Source organism: Notamacropus eugenii, chromosome 1 (genome assembly GCF_028372415.1).
Source record: "Notamacropus eugenii isolate mMacEug1 chromosome 1, mMacEug1.pri_v2, whole genome shotgun sequence".
Lineage (NCBI taxonomy): Eukaryota > Metazoa > Chordata > Mammalia > Diprotodontia > Macropodidae > Notamacropus > Notamacropus eugenii.
In genome coordinates, this window is record NC_092872.1 from 326,552,621 (window position 1) to 326,570,072 (window position 17,452).

General features: G+C 35.0%; 1 protein-coding gene across 2 annotated transcripts in view; it reads left to right on the forward strand.

Moving 5' to 3' along the window:
* The window catches only part of NID2 (nidogen 2), a 119,124-nt gene that overhangs the window by 72,295 nt on the left and 29,377 nt on the right, over positions 1-17,452 (forward strand). For both annotated transcript variants that reach the window (XR_011971808.1, XM_072629712.1), the window contains exons 9-11: positions 4,050-4,193; positions 4,955-5,083; positions 6,261-6,404. Coding sequence is in view for 1 of the 2 variants with exons in the window: in XM_072629712.1 (XP_072485813.1) it covers positions 4,050-4,193; positions 4,955-5,083; positions 6,261-6,404 (417 nt within the window). In the remaining variant the exon portion in view is untranslated. The remainder of the gene's footprint in view (positions 1-4,049; positions 4,194-4,954; positions 5,084-6,260; positions 6,405-17,452) is intronic.

Here is a 17,452-nt window from a genome sequence, read left to right on the forward strand (position 1 = left end):
CACTGTGGTGGCAGGATTATTCAAGATACAAACTCAGAAAAACAAAAAACTGGAAAAGAATGTTTATAACCAGTGTCTCTGATAAAGGACTCATTTCCAAAATATATAGAAAACTGAGCCAAATTTATAAGAGTACAAGTCATTCCTCAACTGATAAATGGTCGAAGATGGGAACAGGCAGCTTTCAGAGGAAGAAATTAAAACTATTTATAGTCATATAAAAATGCTCTAAATCCCTATTGATTAGAGAAATGCAAATCAGAACAGCTCTTTGGTATCACATTACACCTGAGAGATTGGCTAACATGACAAAACAGGAAAATTATAAATGCTGGAGAAGATATGGGAAAACTGGAACACTAATGCATTGTTGGTGGAATTGTGAACTGATCCAACCATTAGGGAGATCAAATTTGGAACTATGCCCAAAAGGCTATAAACATATGTATACCCCTTGATTTAGCAATATCACTTCTAGGGCTGTATCTCAAAGAGATCATGCAAATTGAAAAATCACCCACATGTACAAAAATATTTATATCACCTCTTTTTGTGGTGGCAAAGAATTGCAAATTTAGGGGATGCCCATCAATTGGGAAATAGCTGAACAAGTTGTGGTATATGAATGTAATGGAATACTATTGTGATTACATAATGAAATTATGAGCAAATGGACTTCAGAAAAATCTGAAAAGACTTATATGAATTGATGCTGAGTGAGGGGAGCAGAATCAAGAGAACATTCTACACAGTTACAGCCACATTGTGCTATGACTGACTTGGATAGACTTGGCTCTTCTCAGCAATGCAAGGTTCTAAGATAACTCCAAAAGACTCATGATGGAAATGCTAGGCACATCTAGAGAAAGAATTACAGAGCCTGAGTGCATATTGAAGCATATTATTTGCTCGCCCTCTCTTTTTTTTTTTTTTGTTTCTTCTTTTCTCATAGTTCATTCCATTGGTTCAAATTCTTCTTTGCAACATGACTAATGTGAAAATATATTTAACGTGAATGTATATGTAGAGTCTTTATCAGATTGCATGCCATCTTGGAGAGGAAGAAGGGGGAAGGAAGGAGGGGGGGAATTTTGTAACTGCAAAGCTTGTGGAACTGAATTCTATAAACTAAAAATAAATTAATTAATTTTAAAAAATACAAACCCAGAAGAAAAGAATAACTCCAAAATATCTATAAGCAAAGCCTCAAAGAAAAGCTCTGTTTTGAAACAAATTCAACTAGAATGTCTACAAGAGATAAAGCAAAAAAAATTTAAGGTATCAATTTTTTAGAGATAAGATTTTTAAATAAATGAAATGAGATCAATAGAGGAAAAAATGGGAAAGAAAGAGCTATGGAAGAAAGAATTGGAAAGAGAATTAACAGCTTAGCATAAGAGGTGTAACATGTTACACAAGGAACTCTCTGAAATTAGAATGTAACAAATAGAATATAATGGTCCAACAAGGAAACAAAATAATATTAAAACAAAGTCAAAAGACTAAAAAAAAAATAGAAGAAAATGTAAACTCTCAGAGCAAAAGAACTGACCTGGAAAATAGATTGAAGACAGACAACTTGAGAATGATTTGGCTATCTGAAAGCAATAATAACAACAATAAAAGAACCTAGACATAATTTTTAAAAGATCTAAAGAAAATTGCCTAGATCTCTTAGAACCAGAGGGTCCAAGTGGAAGAAGGAAAAATCCAACAGTCATATCCTGAAACTCCAAAATGAAAACTTGCAGGAAATTTACAGCCAATATTCCACATCTTCCATATCAAAGAAAAATTGCAAACACCCAGAAAGAAAAAATATAAAGTACTGAGGAGCCACAGTCAGGGTCACACAAGATTTAGTAGCAATTCCTTGACAGGAATAGAGAGCTTGGAATACAGTTATTCCAATTATTAGAATACTGTAATCCAGAAAGCAAAGGCTTACAACACTTATAAATTACCTGTCAAAATTGAGTATACTCCTGTGTGCGGGTGGTGGGGGAGAGAAGGGAGAATGATGGATATTTAATGAGGTACAGGACTTTTGTATCTCCCCAGTGAAAAGACCAGAGCTGCACAACTTTACAGATCTGACACAGGAGTCAAGAGAAACATAAAAAGGCAAATGTGAATTAACAATCATAAGGGACTAAACAAGAATAAACTATTTATATTCTAGTATGGGGAGGTGAGACATGTGTCCTTTCAGAACCCTATCATCATCATCAAGGATCATAGAGAGAGTGATTAGGTAGAGGACTTAGGAGTGGTTCTGTTATGTTTTGATGATCTTAAGAGAATGGGAAGGGAACAAAAGGAATAAATGAATAGGGGACAGGGAGAGGAAGGATAGGGAAAATTATTTCATGCAATTGGAGTGTTCAAGTTTAAGGCTATACAAACAAGGTGGAAAGAGTGGGAGGCGTGGGTGACATTTGAACCTCACTCTCATTTAAACAGGTCAAAGGAAGGTATAGAACACATAGTTGGGTGTAGGAACACATTTCATCCACTAAGAAAGCAGAAGAGAAAGGGGTGATAAAGGGCAGAGTAGATTAAGGGAGCAATCAGTTCTAAGGAAAAAAACCCTCAAACTCAGAATAAACAAAACTATTTGTTGAAGTTCTTATTGCAGTGACAGGGAATTGGAAACTGAGCGATACCCATTGTTTTGGAAATGAATGAAAAATATATCGCCTATAAATGCAATGTAAGATTGTTGTATTGTAGGAAATTATTAAGGAAATAGTTCCCAAAAAACCTGAGGAGACCTACATGAACCAATGCAGAGTGAAATAAGCAGAACCAGGAGAATGATATATATGAGAACAATATTGTAAATGCAAACAACTTTGAAAGCCTTAGGACCTTTAATTAATGCAATAACGAACTACAATTCCAGATGACTCACCATGGAACATATTACCCATCTCTTGATAGAGAAGTGGTAGACTCAGAGTGCATATTGAGATGTATTTTTTTAATACAGTCAGTGAAGGAATTTGTTTTGCTTGACCATCCATGGGATAGGAAATTTGGCTTTTCATTCTTTCTTAGGGGACAGGAAGTGAGAGAGACAGAAGGCATATTTTTACTTATTAAAAAGTCAAATTTAATTTAAAAAATAGCTGTTTTGTTTCTTGTTGCTGATGTTATATCCAGAAATAAGGTTCTGTTAAGAAAATATTATTTTTCATTATAAGTATCTCCAAAGTCACTGATGTTTGATTTTGGAGTAGATATTCTTCATTAGTTCTGAACACGAAAGTGAGTTCATGTTCCCTAAATATACACCTGATGGAGAGACCATTGCAAAGCTCATGGGAGGTGGGAGAGAGGAGGGAACTTGTGTGATATTAAAACTAAATGAGTAAGACCCACAAGGAATCAATGTCACAACTTGGACGTGTGCTAATAGTGTCCCTTGTATGCTCTGGAACTTGGAAGTAGAAACATTCCTTTTTAAGATGTAGATTTCACTCGTTCAACTCCATCCTTACCTCTTTTATCGTTTTAATCTGCAGTATAATCTATTTAAGAAACATTTACTTAACTTACTATTATGTGTAGACCAGTGTTCTAGGCACTGAAAAAAGATAAACACATATAATAAGATAGTATGCCTTCCTTTATGGAGCTTTCAGTCTAGTAGAGATATATATGATACTAGTTTGGATGCTTCAATAAATCCATGATCTCATTTAATAGTTGCAAACTATCCATAACTTTTCATCATGTGTGATTCTCTCCCACATCCTTATAAATTAATCATAGATCTACTATAAAGACCTTGCCTTAGATTTTTTTTGACATTTTGTGAGTAGTATTTAGGTCATTTGTTATTTATTTGTCCTAATTACACAATAAACATAGTAGGATTACAAAACAGTATCTTTATTAGAAATACCGAGGAAAACAAATTATTATTTGGAGGTGGAAGAAAGTAAAGCATGGAATGAGGATGACTTCATAAAGACGGCATGCTACAATTGAACTGGGATTATAGTAAAGCTACAGTTGTTTTTCCTTCTCCATCTACTATTTAGGGGATATAGATCCCTTGGTGATAAATCCTTGCTATGATGGAAGCCATGCATGTGATATAACAGCTCGGTGTCTGGTGGGAACAGGACTAGCCTATTCGTGTGAATGTACAACTGGCTACCAAGGAGATGGAAGAAATTGTTTTGGTGAGGGATTCTTCATCTGTTCATTTGGCTTCATGTTTTGTAGATGCAAACATGCTTTTTTCTTTGTATTTGCCTTTGCTCAACAAAAGCAACAATGCTGTGTGGTCCTGTGTTGTTGATGCCAAGAACAATTCTTTTAAGGACAAAATATTCTGTGGACAGTATTTAAGTGAAAAGTTTTAGGAGATTATTTTTGGCTCAATACTAGGAAAATGGAACATCTGCTATTCATTGAGATTCCTGAATTATTTGAGCTTGAAGTGCTATATTTTAAAAAACTATTTTATGGACCTTTTAAACTGATCAAGAAAAAGAGTTTTCAGTGTCTCTTTACATTCACATGCTTTTATGTCCATCTGTTTTATTCCAATAACTATAGTCTAAGTCCTATTCATTGTAAAAATTAAAATCTTTACATATATATTGTGTATTTCTGACATGCTACACAGTATTTTAAAAATCTCAAAACTATAAAAGAATTTTCAGATAGTTGGGAAAGTAAAGGAGAAGAGGAGAGATAAATTCTTCATAAAACAAATTAAAATATTCAATTTATTTTTAAAACACATTTCTTTCTTATTATATTATTCTTGAAAAATTCACTCTAACTTTTATAAATAATTTATCATTCCTGCTGTGATTCAATTTAATTAAAAATATTAATTAAATGCTAGCGATCCTCGATAAAATCACATTAAGAGTTAAAATATTTTTATTTTATTTTAATTTAATTGAAACTTTTCTCACTTGCTTTTATTTAGATGTAAATGAATGTACAACAGGTTCCCATCAATGTGGACACAATTCTGAGTGTATCAACTCGCCAGGGAGCTACAGATGTGAGTGTCAGAGTGGTTATCAATTTACAGAAGATAAACGCACTTGTATTTGTAAGTCCATAATAATTTTAAAATTTTCCTTATTTGGGGGCAAAAATAATGATTGGCCTTGGTTTTTAATTATTTTCTCTCTAACGGTTAACTCTTTAGACCTCTGCTGAATTCTCTGAAATATGCTTGTGCAATTTACATTGAAATTATTGAAAACTGTGATTATACTCCAATATTATAATTTTTCTAACTACATACTTTAGAAACTGAATTATTGAAGGAAGACCATTTGTCCAACCAGATGTCTTAGTATCCTGGTCATCTGATGCAACCATATTACCTAAATCTATAGCAACTTCTTTGTAATAGATAGCCCCTTCTACAGACCAAGATTCAGAATTCCTCAAATGAAAATGAAGTTGAGATCATAATTTATCTATGTAAGGATCTCAATTTGTTGTATATATATATATACTTGCTATAGTTCCAAGAAAAAAGTTAAATTGAGGAGGGATAACGTTAAAACAGAAACAAATTGGTTTCTGAAGTTTGAAATTTAACTTGTTTATAAAGTCAAATTACATTAGAGAAAATAAGAAGAGAAACATTTTGGTCTGGTGAGTTTGTGGGACAATATTAATGTTAGCTGAGTTTTGTGGCACAGGTACAAAATATTCTTATTTTTAAGAATTATGCCTTAATTATGACTATAATTATGTCTGAAGATATAAGCTGAAGTCAACTAGGGAGTGGAGTACATAAAGCACTAAAGAGGAAACATAATTTCAAATCTGGCCTTAAACAGTTACTAGTTACATGACCCTGTGCAAATCATCTAATTTCTATCTGCCTCAGTTTCTCCATCTGTAAAATAAGGATAATAATACCACCTGTCCCTCAGAATTTTGTGAGGATAAAATGAAAAAATATGCATAAAGTACTTAGTACAGTGCCTGGCCCATAGTAGGTGCTCAATAAATTACTGTTTTCTTCCTTCCTCTTCCCCTGAAAGTGAACTTTCATAGGCAAGAGAAAGGAACATATAAGGATCCAAAATCAAAACACTAGTTACCATGTTTGATACTGTAATACTAGGATTTTGCATTACACTTTTTGTCTAGGAGTTAGAAGTGCTTTATGGAGTAATAAACTTGAATCAAGAAAAACTAATCTTCAGAGTTAAACCATAAGTACTTAATGTAATTTGATATCCTTTTCTTTTCTCTTCCTTTCTCAGTAATTGCTCCACCATCCAATCCTTGTGAAGAAGGCAGTCATGACTGTGCTCCTGTGGAAAGGGCCCAGTGTATTTATCATGGAGGCAATTCTTACAGCTGTATTTGCCTTTCTGGTTATGTTGGCAATGGGCATGAGTGTACTGGTAAGCACAGGCAAATCAAAACTACTCTAAGAAAGTAATATTTTGGTTTCTGCCTTTTCATATACAAACCACATTTGTAATGTCTAGATAATTATTTTTGCTTGTACAAATTATTGCCATAGACGGGGATGCCACCTTATTAGGGTTTTTTAAAACTATAATTGCTATAAGCAAAATAGAAATGAAAATAAGTGTAATTGACAGACTGAGAGTTTTTTATTTTAATTCAGCTGTTTGGGTAACTTAAAAGTTCTTGGTGTATGATGTTTAAAAGTTGTGTTTTACATTTTACATAGGCTTCATATTTTTTTGTTTTGTTACCATTGGCAAGAGATAAATAAAACATAGATCTGTTGAGTGTTCAGAAATTCTCTATATTCTCTAGCTTATGGACCTTCTTTCACCCTCTTATTCATGTTTTGGTTCTACAAGTTATGCATTCCTACTTTTTAGCTGCAGATAGATAAATAGAAATAGTTAAAGATAAGTCTGTTGCACAGGGGTGAGAGTGAGGAGCAGTCCAGCACTGGCTGCACCAATGTAGGCCACACTCCAGCAAATCAGAGCAGGCATTGTGGAGGAGGGGAGAGGGATAGGAGCAGCCACTGAATTAGTGGAGGCAGTGGCAACTTCTGGAGCTCTCAGTCCACAGAAAGTAAGGGGGTCAGACAACTGGTCACAAGAAGACTACAAGGGTCCTTTTCTGACACTGGGGGCATGATTCTGTTGCATTTCCCATGATCACATCTGGCAGTCCTCGATTGCAGTCCTAGGATGAGGAGGAACACTAGCACACCAGAGCTTGCAGTCATAGTGGAGCAGGGACCCTCATCACGGTCCCAAGGCTGAAAAATGTGCTTGTGGTCACTCACAGACCAGAGTATAGGTCAGGTGAGTAGTAAATATACCTCTCCTTAAATCATACCACCTTAGAAGTACTGAAAACTTATAGGTTCCCAGAATTAGCTCTGAAAACTGTTGTACAAAAAAATGTAAAACTGCAGTTTATCTTCCACTCTGGGAGCAGAGCCACATTATGTAGAATCAAGAAATAGGATGAAAAAATGAGGAAACAGCAGAAAAAGATCCTGATCATAGTAAGTTACTATGGTGAAAGGAAGAATCAATACACAAACTCAGAAGAAGATAACAAAGTCAAAAGTGCTACATTCAAAGCCTCAAAGAAAAGTATGTTTTGGTGTCAGGCCCAAAAATAATTCCTAGAGGAGCTCAAAAAAGGATCTTAAAAATCAAGTAAGAGGTAGAGGACAAGTTGGGGAGAGTAATAAGAATAATGCAAGAAAATCATGAAAAAAGAGCCAATGGCTTGGTAAAGGAGGCACAAAAATACTAAAGAAAATAACACCCTAAAAAATAGAACAGGTCAAATAGTAAAAAAAGAAACAAAAATCCGATGAAGAGAAGAATTCCTTGAAAAACAGAAATGGTCAAATAGAAAAAGATATATAATAATTCATAGAAGAGAACTCTTTAAAAAGCCAAATTGGTTAAAGGAGAAAAGATGGACAGAAATTCACTGAAGAAAGGAACTCCTTAAGAACAGAATTTGTTGAATGGAAAAGCAGGTACAAAAGTTCACTGAAGAAAATCATTCCTTAAAAACTAGAATTGAGCAAGTGGAAGTTAATGACTTCAAGAAGATATCAAGAAACAATCAGAATAAAAAGAATGAAAAAATAGAAGAAAATGTGAAATATCTCAATGAAAAAAGAACTGAGCTCAAAAATAGATCTAGAAGAGATAATTTTAAAATTATTGGACTACTTGGAAACCATGAACAAAAAAAAAAAGCCCAGACATCATCTTTCAAGAAATTATCAAGGAAAACTGCTATGATATCCTAGAACAAGAGGGTAAAATAGTCATTGAAAGAATCTCCACCAATTCTCCTGAAAGAGATCACCAAATGAAAAGTATCAGGAATATTATGAGAGCTTGGAATATGATATTCCAGGACAATGGAGCTAGGATTACAGCCAAGAATCACCTACCCAGCAAATGAATATTCATTGAAATAGAGGTCTTTCAAGCATTCTTGATGAAAAGAACAGAGTTGAATGGAAAATTTGACTTTCAAATATAAGATTCTAGAAAAGCATAAAAAGGAAAACAAGAAAGAGAACATATAAGATCTTCCATATAGTTAAATTGTTTACATGTCTACATGGAAAGATGATACTTCTAACTCATGAGAACTTTCTCATTATTGGAGTAGTTAGATGGAATATAATTAGGAAGCATGGGTGTGAGTTGCGAATGATGGGATAATTATCTAAAAAAAATTAAGTGGTGAGAAAGAGAAATGCACTGGGAGAAGAGGAAAGGGAAAGATAGAATGGGGCATAAAATGCACAATAAGGGAAGATGGGGAGTGTGGTGGGGGGATCAAGGGAACCTTACTCTCATTGGGGTTGGCTCAAAGAGGGAATGACATCCATGCTCATTTGGGTATAGAAATACATCTTACCCTACAGAAAAAGATTGAAAGGGGATAAAAAAAGGTGAGGGAGCTCTCCCTCTACCTCTCAGTCTACTGGCTTCCTTTTTAATCTCAGCTAAAATCTCATCTTCTACAGGAAGCCTTTCCTAACCCCTCTTTATTCTAATATGGTCCCTATATTATTTCCTATTTTTGCTGATATACATACACACACACATATTTGTTTATGGTCTCCCCCATTAGAGTGTGTGTTCCTTGAGAGCTGCAACTGTCTTGCACCTTTTTTTGTGTCCTGAGTGCTTAGTATAGTTGCCTGGCCCATGGTAGCTACTTAATAACTATTGGATGATTGATTGATTGTAAGGAAGGTCTAAACCCAAATTGTGGCAATGACATAAAAACAGAAAGGAGAAATTTAGAGGACAGAGTCAACAGAAATTGGAAAGTAATTCATAAGGGGGAGAAAAGAGTTAAAAAGCTTTACTCTAGAGTCTATACTATAGGAAGAGACTTAGCAATCCCTCTAATGACTCAGGACCATGATTTTTCTTATCCACTGAATGTGTATATTAGAACATATCTGTAGTGCACTCAATTGCTTCTCTGGGAGAATTTCTGTTCCTAAATCATATAAAACAATTGCTGGTTAGCACAGAATCTCAGAGTTAGACAGAACTTCAGAATCCAAGAAAAAAAACAAGCACCTGGTCGATAATTCCCTCCACATGTACCAGACAACTGGTCTTTTTATCCCTGCATGAAGTCTTCCAGTAAAAACAAAGTGCTGGAAAGCACAAATCTGCTTCTCCACAACATTTTATCCATTTTTCCCATGATCCATGACACAATTCCCTTCAGACTTTATAACCCCTAAGAGGAACATAGGTCACTGGTATCAGAATTCTTCACACTGTGAGCTATAGGGACCTACGTGGCTGAAAACCAGCCATAAGAAATGCTTCTCAGAAGCAAAATAAACATATCTGTTATCACAGAAGATCCTACTTCCTGTCTTTGTCTTGCTACCAGCACCTGCACTGGAAATACCTTTAATTTCCTTCTCATTAACTGAAATCTGGTTTTTATTACCTCAGCTTTTTAGGTCTATAAATAATTACTTCCAGGGTTTGTGGGGGATGATGGGAAGAGACCTTATGGTGAAAAGCAGGTTACTAGTTAATGAGGGTTTGAGAGCTTTCATTTTGCTTTAAAATTCTTATTTATGTCTTGCTTTTATGTTACCTTCATTTCCAAATATAGTTGTCTCTTTTTTCTACCCAAACAGTCTTCTCTTGTAATGAAAATTGGAGGGGGGTAGACAAGTAGTTCCACAAAAGTATCCAACATATCCATTTTGAAATTGTTTTTGGGAAGGTATATAATTCTGGGGTTTCCTCCATTCAAGTAGTATCCCATTTTCATTAATTACCAATAATTATTGTATAATTTTAATTATTTAGAATGCTCTAAGAAACTGTAATGAATTGCAGTTGTAATAGCAGGTTCCCTATCATTTGAGGATATTAAAATAAAGAATGGATGACTATGCTAATAATGTTGAGAGTATTCTTATTAAAATACTAAATTAGACTAGGGATGGCATCTGAGATTCCTTAAAGCTCTCATAATTCTGTGGCTCTGACTTAATAATTAAGATTTCTAGTATATCAGAAGAATATTTTTATTTCAATTCTTATTCTAAGTTTCTGCTGAAATATGATACTGTACTCTCCAGACTTAGTAAATAAAGTTTAATCTATCTTAGATACTGCACTATATCATAATCAGCGTTATGAATATAATTGATTGAGAAGGTGTAGGAGGTTGGTTTGTACTACCAAAGGAAAGATATTTTGCTAATGCTACTGAATGAAAAATCCAAAAGGACCTTGTTTGTTTTTTGCCTCTTTCTCCTCAATTTGATTTAACACTTCAATTCAACATATATTTGTTAAACTTCTCCTGTATGTAAAGCATTATATTAAGCACTGAATGGTGAAGCAAAGTTTAGGGAAAACATGGATCCTGCCCTCACAGACCTTATAGTTTTATAGGGAAATGGCACTAACACATATACAGTATTGTAAGATACATGCATTATAGAAGTATGAAATAAAATGCTATATGATGTCTTAAGAGGGAAGGGTATTAGATACAAAGAGAATCAGGGTAAAAGGAAGTGGAATTTGAGGTAAACTTTGAAGGATGAACAGGGGAGAAAGGGGGAGAGAAGTTGACATTTCAAGTACTGGGAACAGTGTGAGCAAAAGAAGAGAATGCGTGTTGGGGAGAAGGGCAGAGAAATGATCCAGTTTGCCTGGAGCTCAGAGTTCAATAAAGTAAGTAATATGAGATAAGGTTGGAAAGGTATAAAGGTGTGATGTTGTAAAGTGTGTTAAATGCCAGGGAAAGGATTTTGCTCTTTATTCTATAAGCAATAAGAAGGTAAAAAAAGATTTTTTTTCTTAAAACTGTTGGAGTCGCTCTACCATTTCACATGAAAACGTTTTCTCATATGCTCCTAACTGCTAAAGCTTCTCCAAAATAGGAACTATGTGAAAGGGATAAAGAAATTTCAACTATCTTTATGGTCTAAGACCATATCCCTAATAACGTAATGCCTAATGAACTAATAGCAGAGAAAGTTTCTCACTCAGCAACCTCTGCCCCACTAGCTACCACACTGGTAGATATACAGAAACCAAGCCAGGGGCTTGCAACAGAAGTCAGCTCTGCCTGCTCCACATTCTCATTCCATGGAAAAAAAGAAAAGTGGAAGCTTGCTCTAGATTGGACAACAGTGCTACAGCACTGAATGTTACAAAAGAGATCAGCTAGAGAACAGAGGAATTGAGAGACATGAGGCAAGATTTCAATTGTATGTGAGTGTTTGTGTGTGTGTATATATCCATTAGGCCTGCAGCAAAAAGGACTGTCAACTAGATGGAGAGACTTCTGTGCTCCAGAAGCCACTTGAGAAAGAGACCAAAGCTGATGAAAAGCGAATTCCCTATCATAGAAAATGTCTGAGGACTTCTAGGGGTGGAGCCAAGATGGCAGAGTAGATGAAGCTGCTGAGCTTATCCCACATTCCCATCCAAGTAATTTTAAGATAATGCCTCAAATTGAAATCTGAAGTGAAAAAGCCAACAAAAAGTCAGAGAGAGACATTTTTCCTGCCTAAGATAACTTAGAAGTCAGAAGGTGACACTGGGGTGGGGCTGGCTTGGAGCACATATAGTGCAACACAATCTGTGGGCCTTGGAAGTGGCAACAGCAGCAGCTTTGGGAACTCTCAAGACAGAGATGGTAAAAGGATTGGACAACTCTTCAGAAAGAGAATACCCCTCTGCTACCACTGAACGGTTAGAGTTTGGCAACTCCGTTGCCTAAATCCACTTCAGGGTCACAATTCCAATATCACTTGCTGTAACGAGGGAGTAAGGACCCAGAGGAGCAGCATCACTTTTGGTAGCAAGGGAGAAGGGGCCCTGTAGAGAAGTATCAGTTATGGTTTTCTAGGGAACAGTGAGCATACCTCTCCCTGAATCACACCACCTTAGAAGCACCAAAAGCTTCAAAATCTTCAGACTAGCTATGAAAACAGTAGTGCAAGAACTCCAGAAGACCCTGGTAACAAAGCAGAAGCTTAAAATGTACAAAGTCAAGAAACAGTCTAGAAAAATGAGCAAATGGCATATATTCAAATTTTTAAAGGAAAATTTTAATGAGTTGCAGGACAAAATAGGCAGTAAAACTATACTAATGGGAGACCTCAATTTACCCCTTCCCAGAGCTAGATAAATTGGACAATAAAACAAATAAGAAAGACATTAAAGAGATGAAAATAGATTCATTTTTATTTAGTATTTTATTTTTCCCCAGTTACATGTAAAGACAATTTTTAATGTTTGTGTTTTAAAACCTTGAGTTCCAAATTCTCCCCCTTCCCTCCCTCCCAACCCTTCCCTCATTAAGAAAGTTATATATGTGTAGTATATAGGTTACATGTGTGTAGTCTTGCAAAACATTTCCTTAACAGTCATATTGTGAAAGGAAACATAGACAAAAAACTCAAGAAAAAGAAAGAAAGTTTTTAAAAAAGTATGCTTCAGTCTGTAATCAGACACCATCAGTTCTTTCTCTGGGGGTGGATAGCATTCTTCATCATAAGGCCTTCTGAGTTGTCTTAGATAGTTGTATTGCTGAGAATAGCTAAGTCATTCTTGGCTGATCATCTTACAATACTGCTGTTACTTTGTACGTAGAATATTTCACTTTGCCTCAGCCCGTGCAAGTCTTTTCAAGTTTTTCTCAGAGCATCCTGCTCATCATTTCTTATATCATATGTTCCATTATAATCATGTATCAGAGTTTGTTCAGTCACTCCCCAATTGATGGGCATCCCCTTAATTTTTAATTCTTTGCCCCCAGAAAGAGCTGCTATAAATGTTTTTGTAATACAAGTCCCTTTCCTTTTTGTTTTTTATCTCTTTTGGAATACAGACCTAGTAGTGGTATTGCTAGATCAAAGGGGATGCATGGCTTTATAACTCTTTGAGCATAGTTCCAAATTGCTCTACAAAATGGTTGAATCAGTTTACAACTCTACAAACAGTGCATTAATATCTCATTTTTCTCAAATCCTCTCCAACATTTGTCATTTACGTTTACTGTCCTATTAGTCAATCTAATACGTATGAGGTACTACCTCAGAACTGTTTCAATTTGCGTTATTCCAATCAATAGTGAGTTAGTTTTTGTTTCATATGGCTATATGTAGCTTTGATTACTTCATTTGAAAACATATCTTTTGATCATTTATCAGTTGGAGAATGGCTCTTACTTTCATAGATTTGACTCAGTTCTCTCTACATTTGAGAAATGAGGCCTTCAACAGAGAAATGTGCTTCAAAATTTTTTCACACTTACTATTGTTAAGTTTATTTCTCTCCATCTTATTCCTCCCCATTAACTCTATACTCTCTGTCCCTGTCCCCCTTCAAAAGTGTTTTGCTTCTGACTACCCCCTGCCCCAGTCTGCCCTCCCTTCTATCATCCCACCCCCTTCTCCTCCTACTTTCCAATGTGGTAAGATAAATTTCCATACCCAATTGAGTGTGTATGTTATTCCCTGTTTGAGCCAATTCTGATGAAAGACTTGCTCATTCTCCCTCACTTACTCCCACTTTTCCCCTCCACTGTATAAACGTTTTCTTTCCTCTTTATGTGAGATAATTTACCCCACTCTTTCTGTTTCCTCTTTCTCTCAGTACATTTTTCTCTCAACCCTTGATTTTATTTTTTTTAGATGTCATCCCTTCATATTCAAGTCACAACTGTGCCCTCCATCTATATATATTTCTTCTAACTATCCTAATAATGAAAAGGGTCTTATGAGTTGCAAATATCAACTTCCCATGTAAGAATGTAAACAGCTTAATGTTATGATTTTCCTTTTCTCTTTACCTTTTTATGTTTTTCTTGAGTATTATATTTCAAAGTAAAATTTCCTATTCAGCTCTGGTGTTTTCATCAGTGCTTAGAAGCGCTCTGTCTCATTGAATATTCAATGTTGCCCTCTGAAGGTTAATGCTCAGTTTTGCTGCATAGGTGATTCTTGGTTGTAATTCAGGCTCCTTTGCCCTCCAGAATATCGTATTCCAAGCCCTCTGATCCCTTAATGTACAAGCTGCAAGATATTATGTTCTCTTGACTGTGACTTCACCATACTTGAATTATTTCTTTCTGGCTTCTTGCAATATTTTCTCCTTGATCTGAGTACTTTGGAATTTGGCTATAATATTCCTGGCTGTTTTCATTTTGTGATCTCTTTCAGGAAGTGATCAGTGGATTTTTTTCAATTTCTATTTTACCCTGTAGTTCTAGAATATCAGGACAGTTTTCCTTGATAGTTTCTTAATTGATGACATCTAGACTTTTTTTGTCATGATTTTCAGGTAGTTCAATAATTTTAACTGATCTCTCCTGGATCTATTTTCCAGGCCAATTGTTTTTCCAATGAGTTATTTCACATTGTCTGTTTTTTCATTTTTTTGGTTTTATTTGATTGGTTTTTTTTTTTAATTTCTCATAAGTCATTAGCTTCCATTTGCTCCATTCTAATTTTTAAGGAATTATTCTCTTCAGTGAGATTCTGGAACTCCTTTTCCATTTGGTTAATTTGGCTTCTTAAAGCATTATTCTCCTTGTTGGCTTTTTGGACTTCTTTTACCATTTAGCCCAGTATGTATTTTCTTTAGTGTTTGTTTATGTCTCCTTTACCTAACTGTTTACTTGTTTTTCATTATTTTCATGTATCACTCTCATTTCTCTTCCAAATTTTTCCTCTACCTTTCTTACTTGTTTTTTAAAATCCTTTTTGAGCTCTTCCATGGTCTGAGACCAATTCATATTTTTCTTGGAGGCTTTGGATGTAGGAGCTTTGATCTTATTATCTTCTTCTGAGTGTGTATTTTGATCTTCCTCATCACCATACTTTTTTCTCTAGTCAGGGTTTTTTCTATTGTTTGCTCATTTTTCCATGCTATTACTTGACTTTTAACTCTTTTATTAAAGTAGGGCTCTGTTTTGAGAGTGGAGAGTGCACTGTCCCAAGCTTCAGGGCTTTTGTGCAGTTGTTTTCCGAGATACTTCAAGGGACCTGTCAGTTTTCAGTTCTTCCAAGGTGTTATGATCTAAGGAGAAGTGTTTACTACTCCCTTGGTTTGTGCTTTGGTCTATGAGAAATCACAAGCATTCTTTTCTGCGCTGTAACTGTGACAAGGTCTGCCACAAGTTCTTGTGAGCCAGCACTCCTCCTTGCCCTGGGACTTCCACCCAGGACTGCTACCCAGATCTGAATATGGACAAAATAACAGAGTCCTACCTTAGTGCCAGCAAAAACGACTTTGGTAATCTTCTGACCAGTTGTTTGTCCCCCTTTTCAGTTTGTGGCCTGAGAGCTCTGGAAGTAGCTGCCACCACTGCTGCTGCTGATTCAGTCATTACAAAGGCCTGGCTTGCTATGGCAGGTGTTGTGCACTGGACTATGCTCTTCTGTCACCATGGTGCCACAGACCTTTCTTGCCAAACTTCCAAGTTGTTTTGGGTTTGGAATTTGTTTCACTATGTCTTTTTTGTGGGTTCTGCTGCTCTAAAATTTGTTTATATTTGGGTTTTTTTAAGTATTTGGAGCAGTTTGGGGGAATGCTTAGGTGATTTCCCTACCTTTACTCTACAATCTTGGCTCTGCTCCTAATGAAAGGAAATTTTAGAAAAGTTAGATATGATATACCTCTGGAGAAAATCTAATAGGAATAGAAAAGACTATACCTTTTTCTCAGTTTACATAGCACCTTCACAAAAATTGACCATGTAATAGGACATAAAGTCTCACAATCAAATGCAGAAAAGCAAAAATCTTAAACATACCCTTTTTAGACTAAAAGACAATAAAAATGATATTTAATAAAGGGCTGTGGAAGCATAGGTTAAAAAGTAATTGGTAACAACTAATCCTAAAGAATGAGTGAATCAGAAAACAGGTCATAGAAATAATAAATAATTTTATTAAAGATAATGACAGTGAGAGAACATACTAAAATTTATGAGATGCAGAATAAAAGAAAGAAGAAACAGATCAATGAACTGGGCATATAAGTAAAACAAATTGGAAAAAAGAATTGATATAAAATCCCCAATTAAACAACGAAATGGAAATCTTGAAAAAGTGAAGGAGAGATTAATAAAATTGGAAGTAAAAAAACCATAATTGAACTAATAGAAATATGAGAGCTAGTTTTATGGGAAAAAATAATAATAAATAAACCATTTGCTAACTTGTTTTTTTTAAAGAAAGAAAACTATGTTACCATTATCAAAAGTGAAAAAGGTGAATGTACCACCAATGAAGATAAAATTAAAGCAATTATTATGAATATTTTACCCAATTGTATGCAAATAAATCTGACAATATAAGTGACATAGATGTTTGCAAAATTATAAATTGCCAAAAATAAGAGAAGAGAAAATAGAATACTTAAATAAACCTATCTTTTAAAAAAAGAAATTGAACAAGAATAAACGAGGTCTTAAAGAAAAAATTCCCAGGATCAGATGGATTTACAAGTGATTGCTCCAAAGGCCTGTTCCTGGTTTGCTGTTGCAGGGACTGCACACTGGAATACACTCCTCTGTCTAATATTTAAGGAACAATTAATCCCAATACTTTATAAACTCTTTTGAAAAATAGGCAAAAAGGAGTCTTACCAAATTTCCTTTACAACACAAACATGCCTTTGATATCTAAACCAGTAAGACCAAAGAAAAAGAAAGCTATTGTCCAGTTTCCCTAATGAATATAGTTTTCAATTTTTTTTAAACATTTTTATTTAACGTTTTGAGTTCCAAATTCTATCTTTTCCTTCCTGCCTCCCCTATCCCTTCCCTGAGATGATGGGCAATCAGATATAGGTTATACATATACAGTTATATAAAACATTTCCATATTAGTAATTTGATACAAGAAGACTTGAATAAAAGAAAGAAAGGAAAAAATTACATGGTTCAGCTTGTATTCAAATAT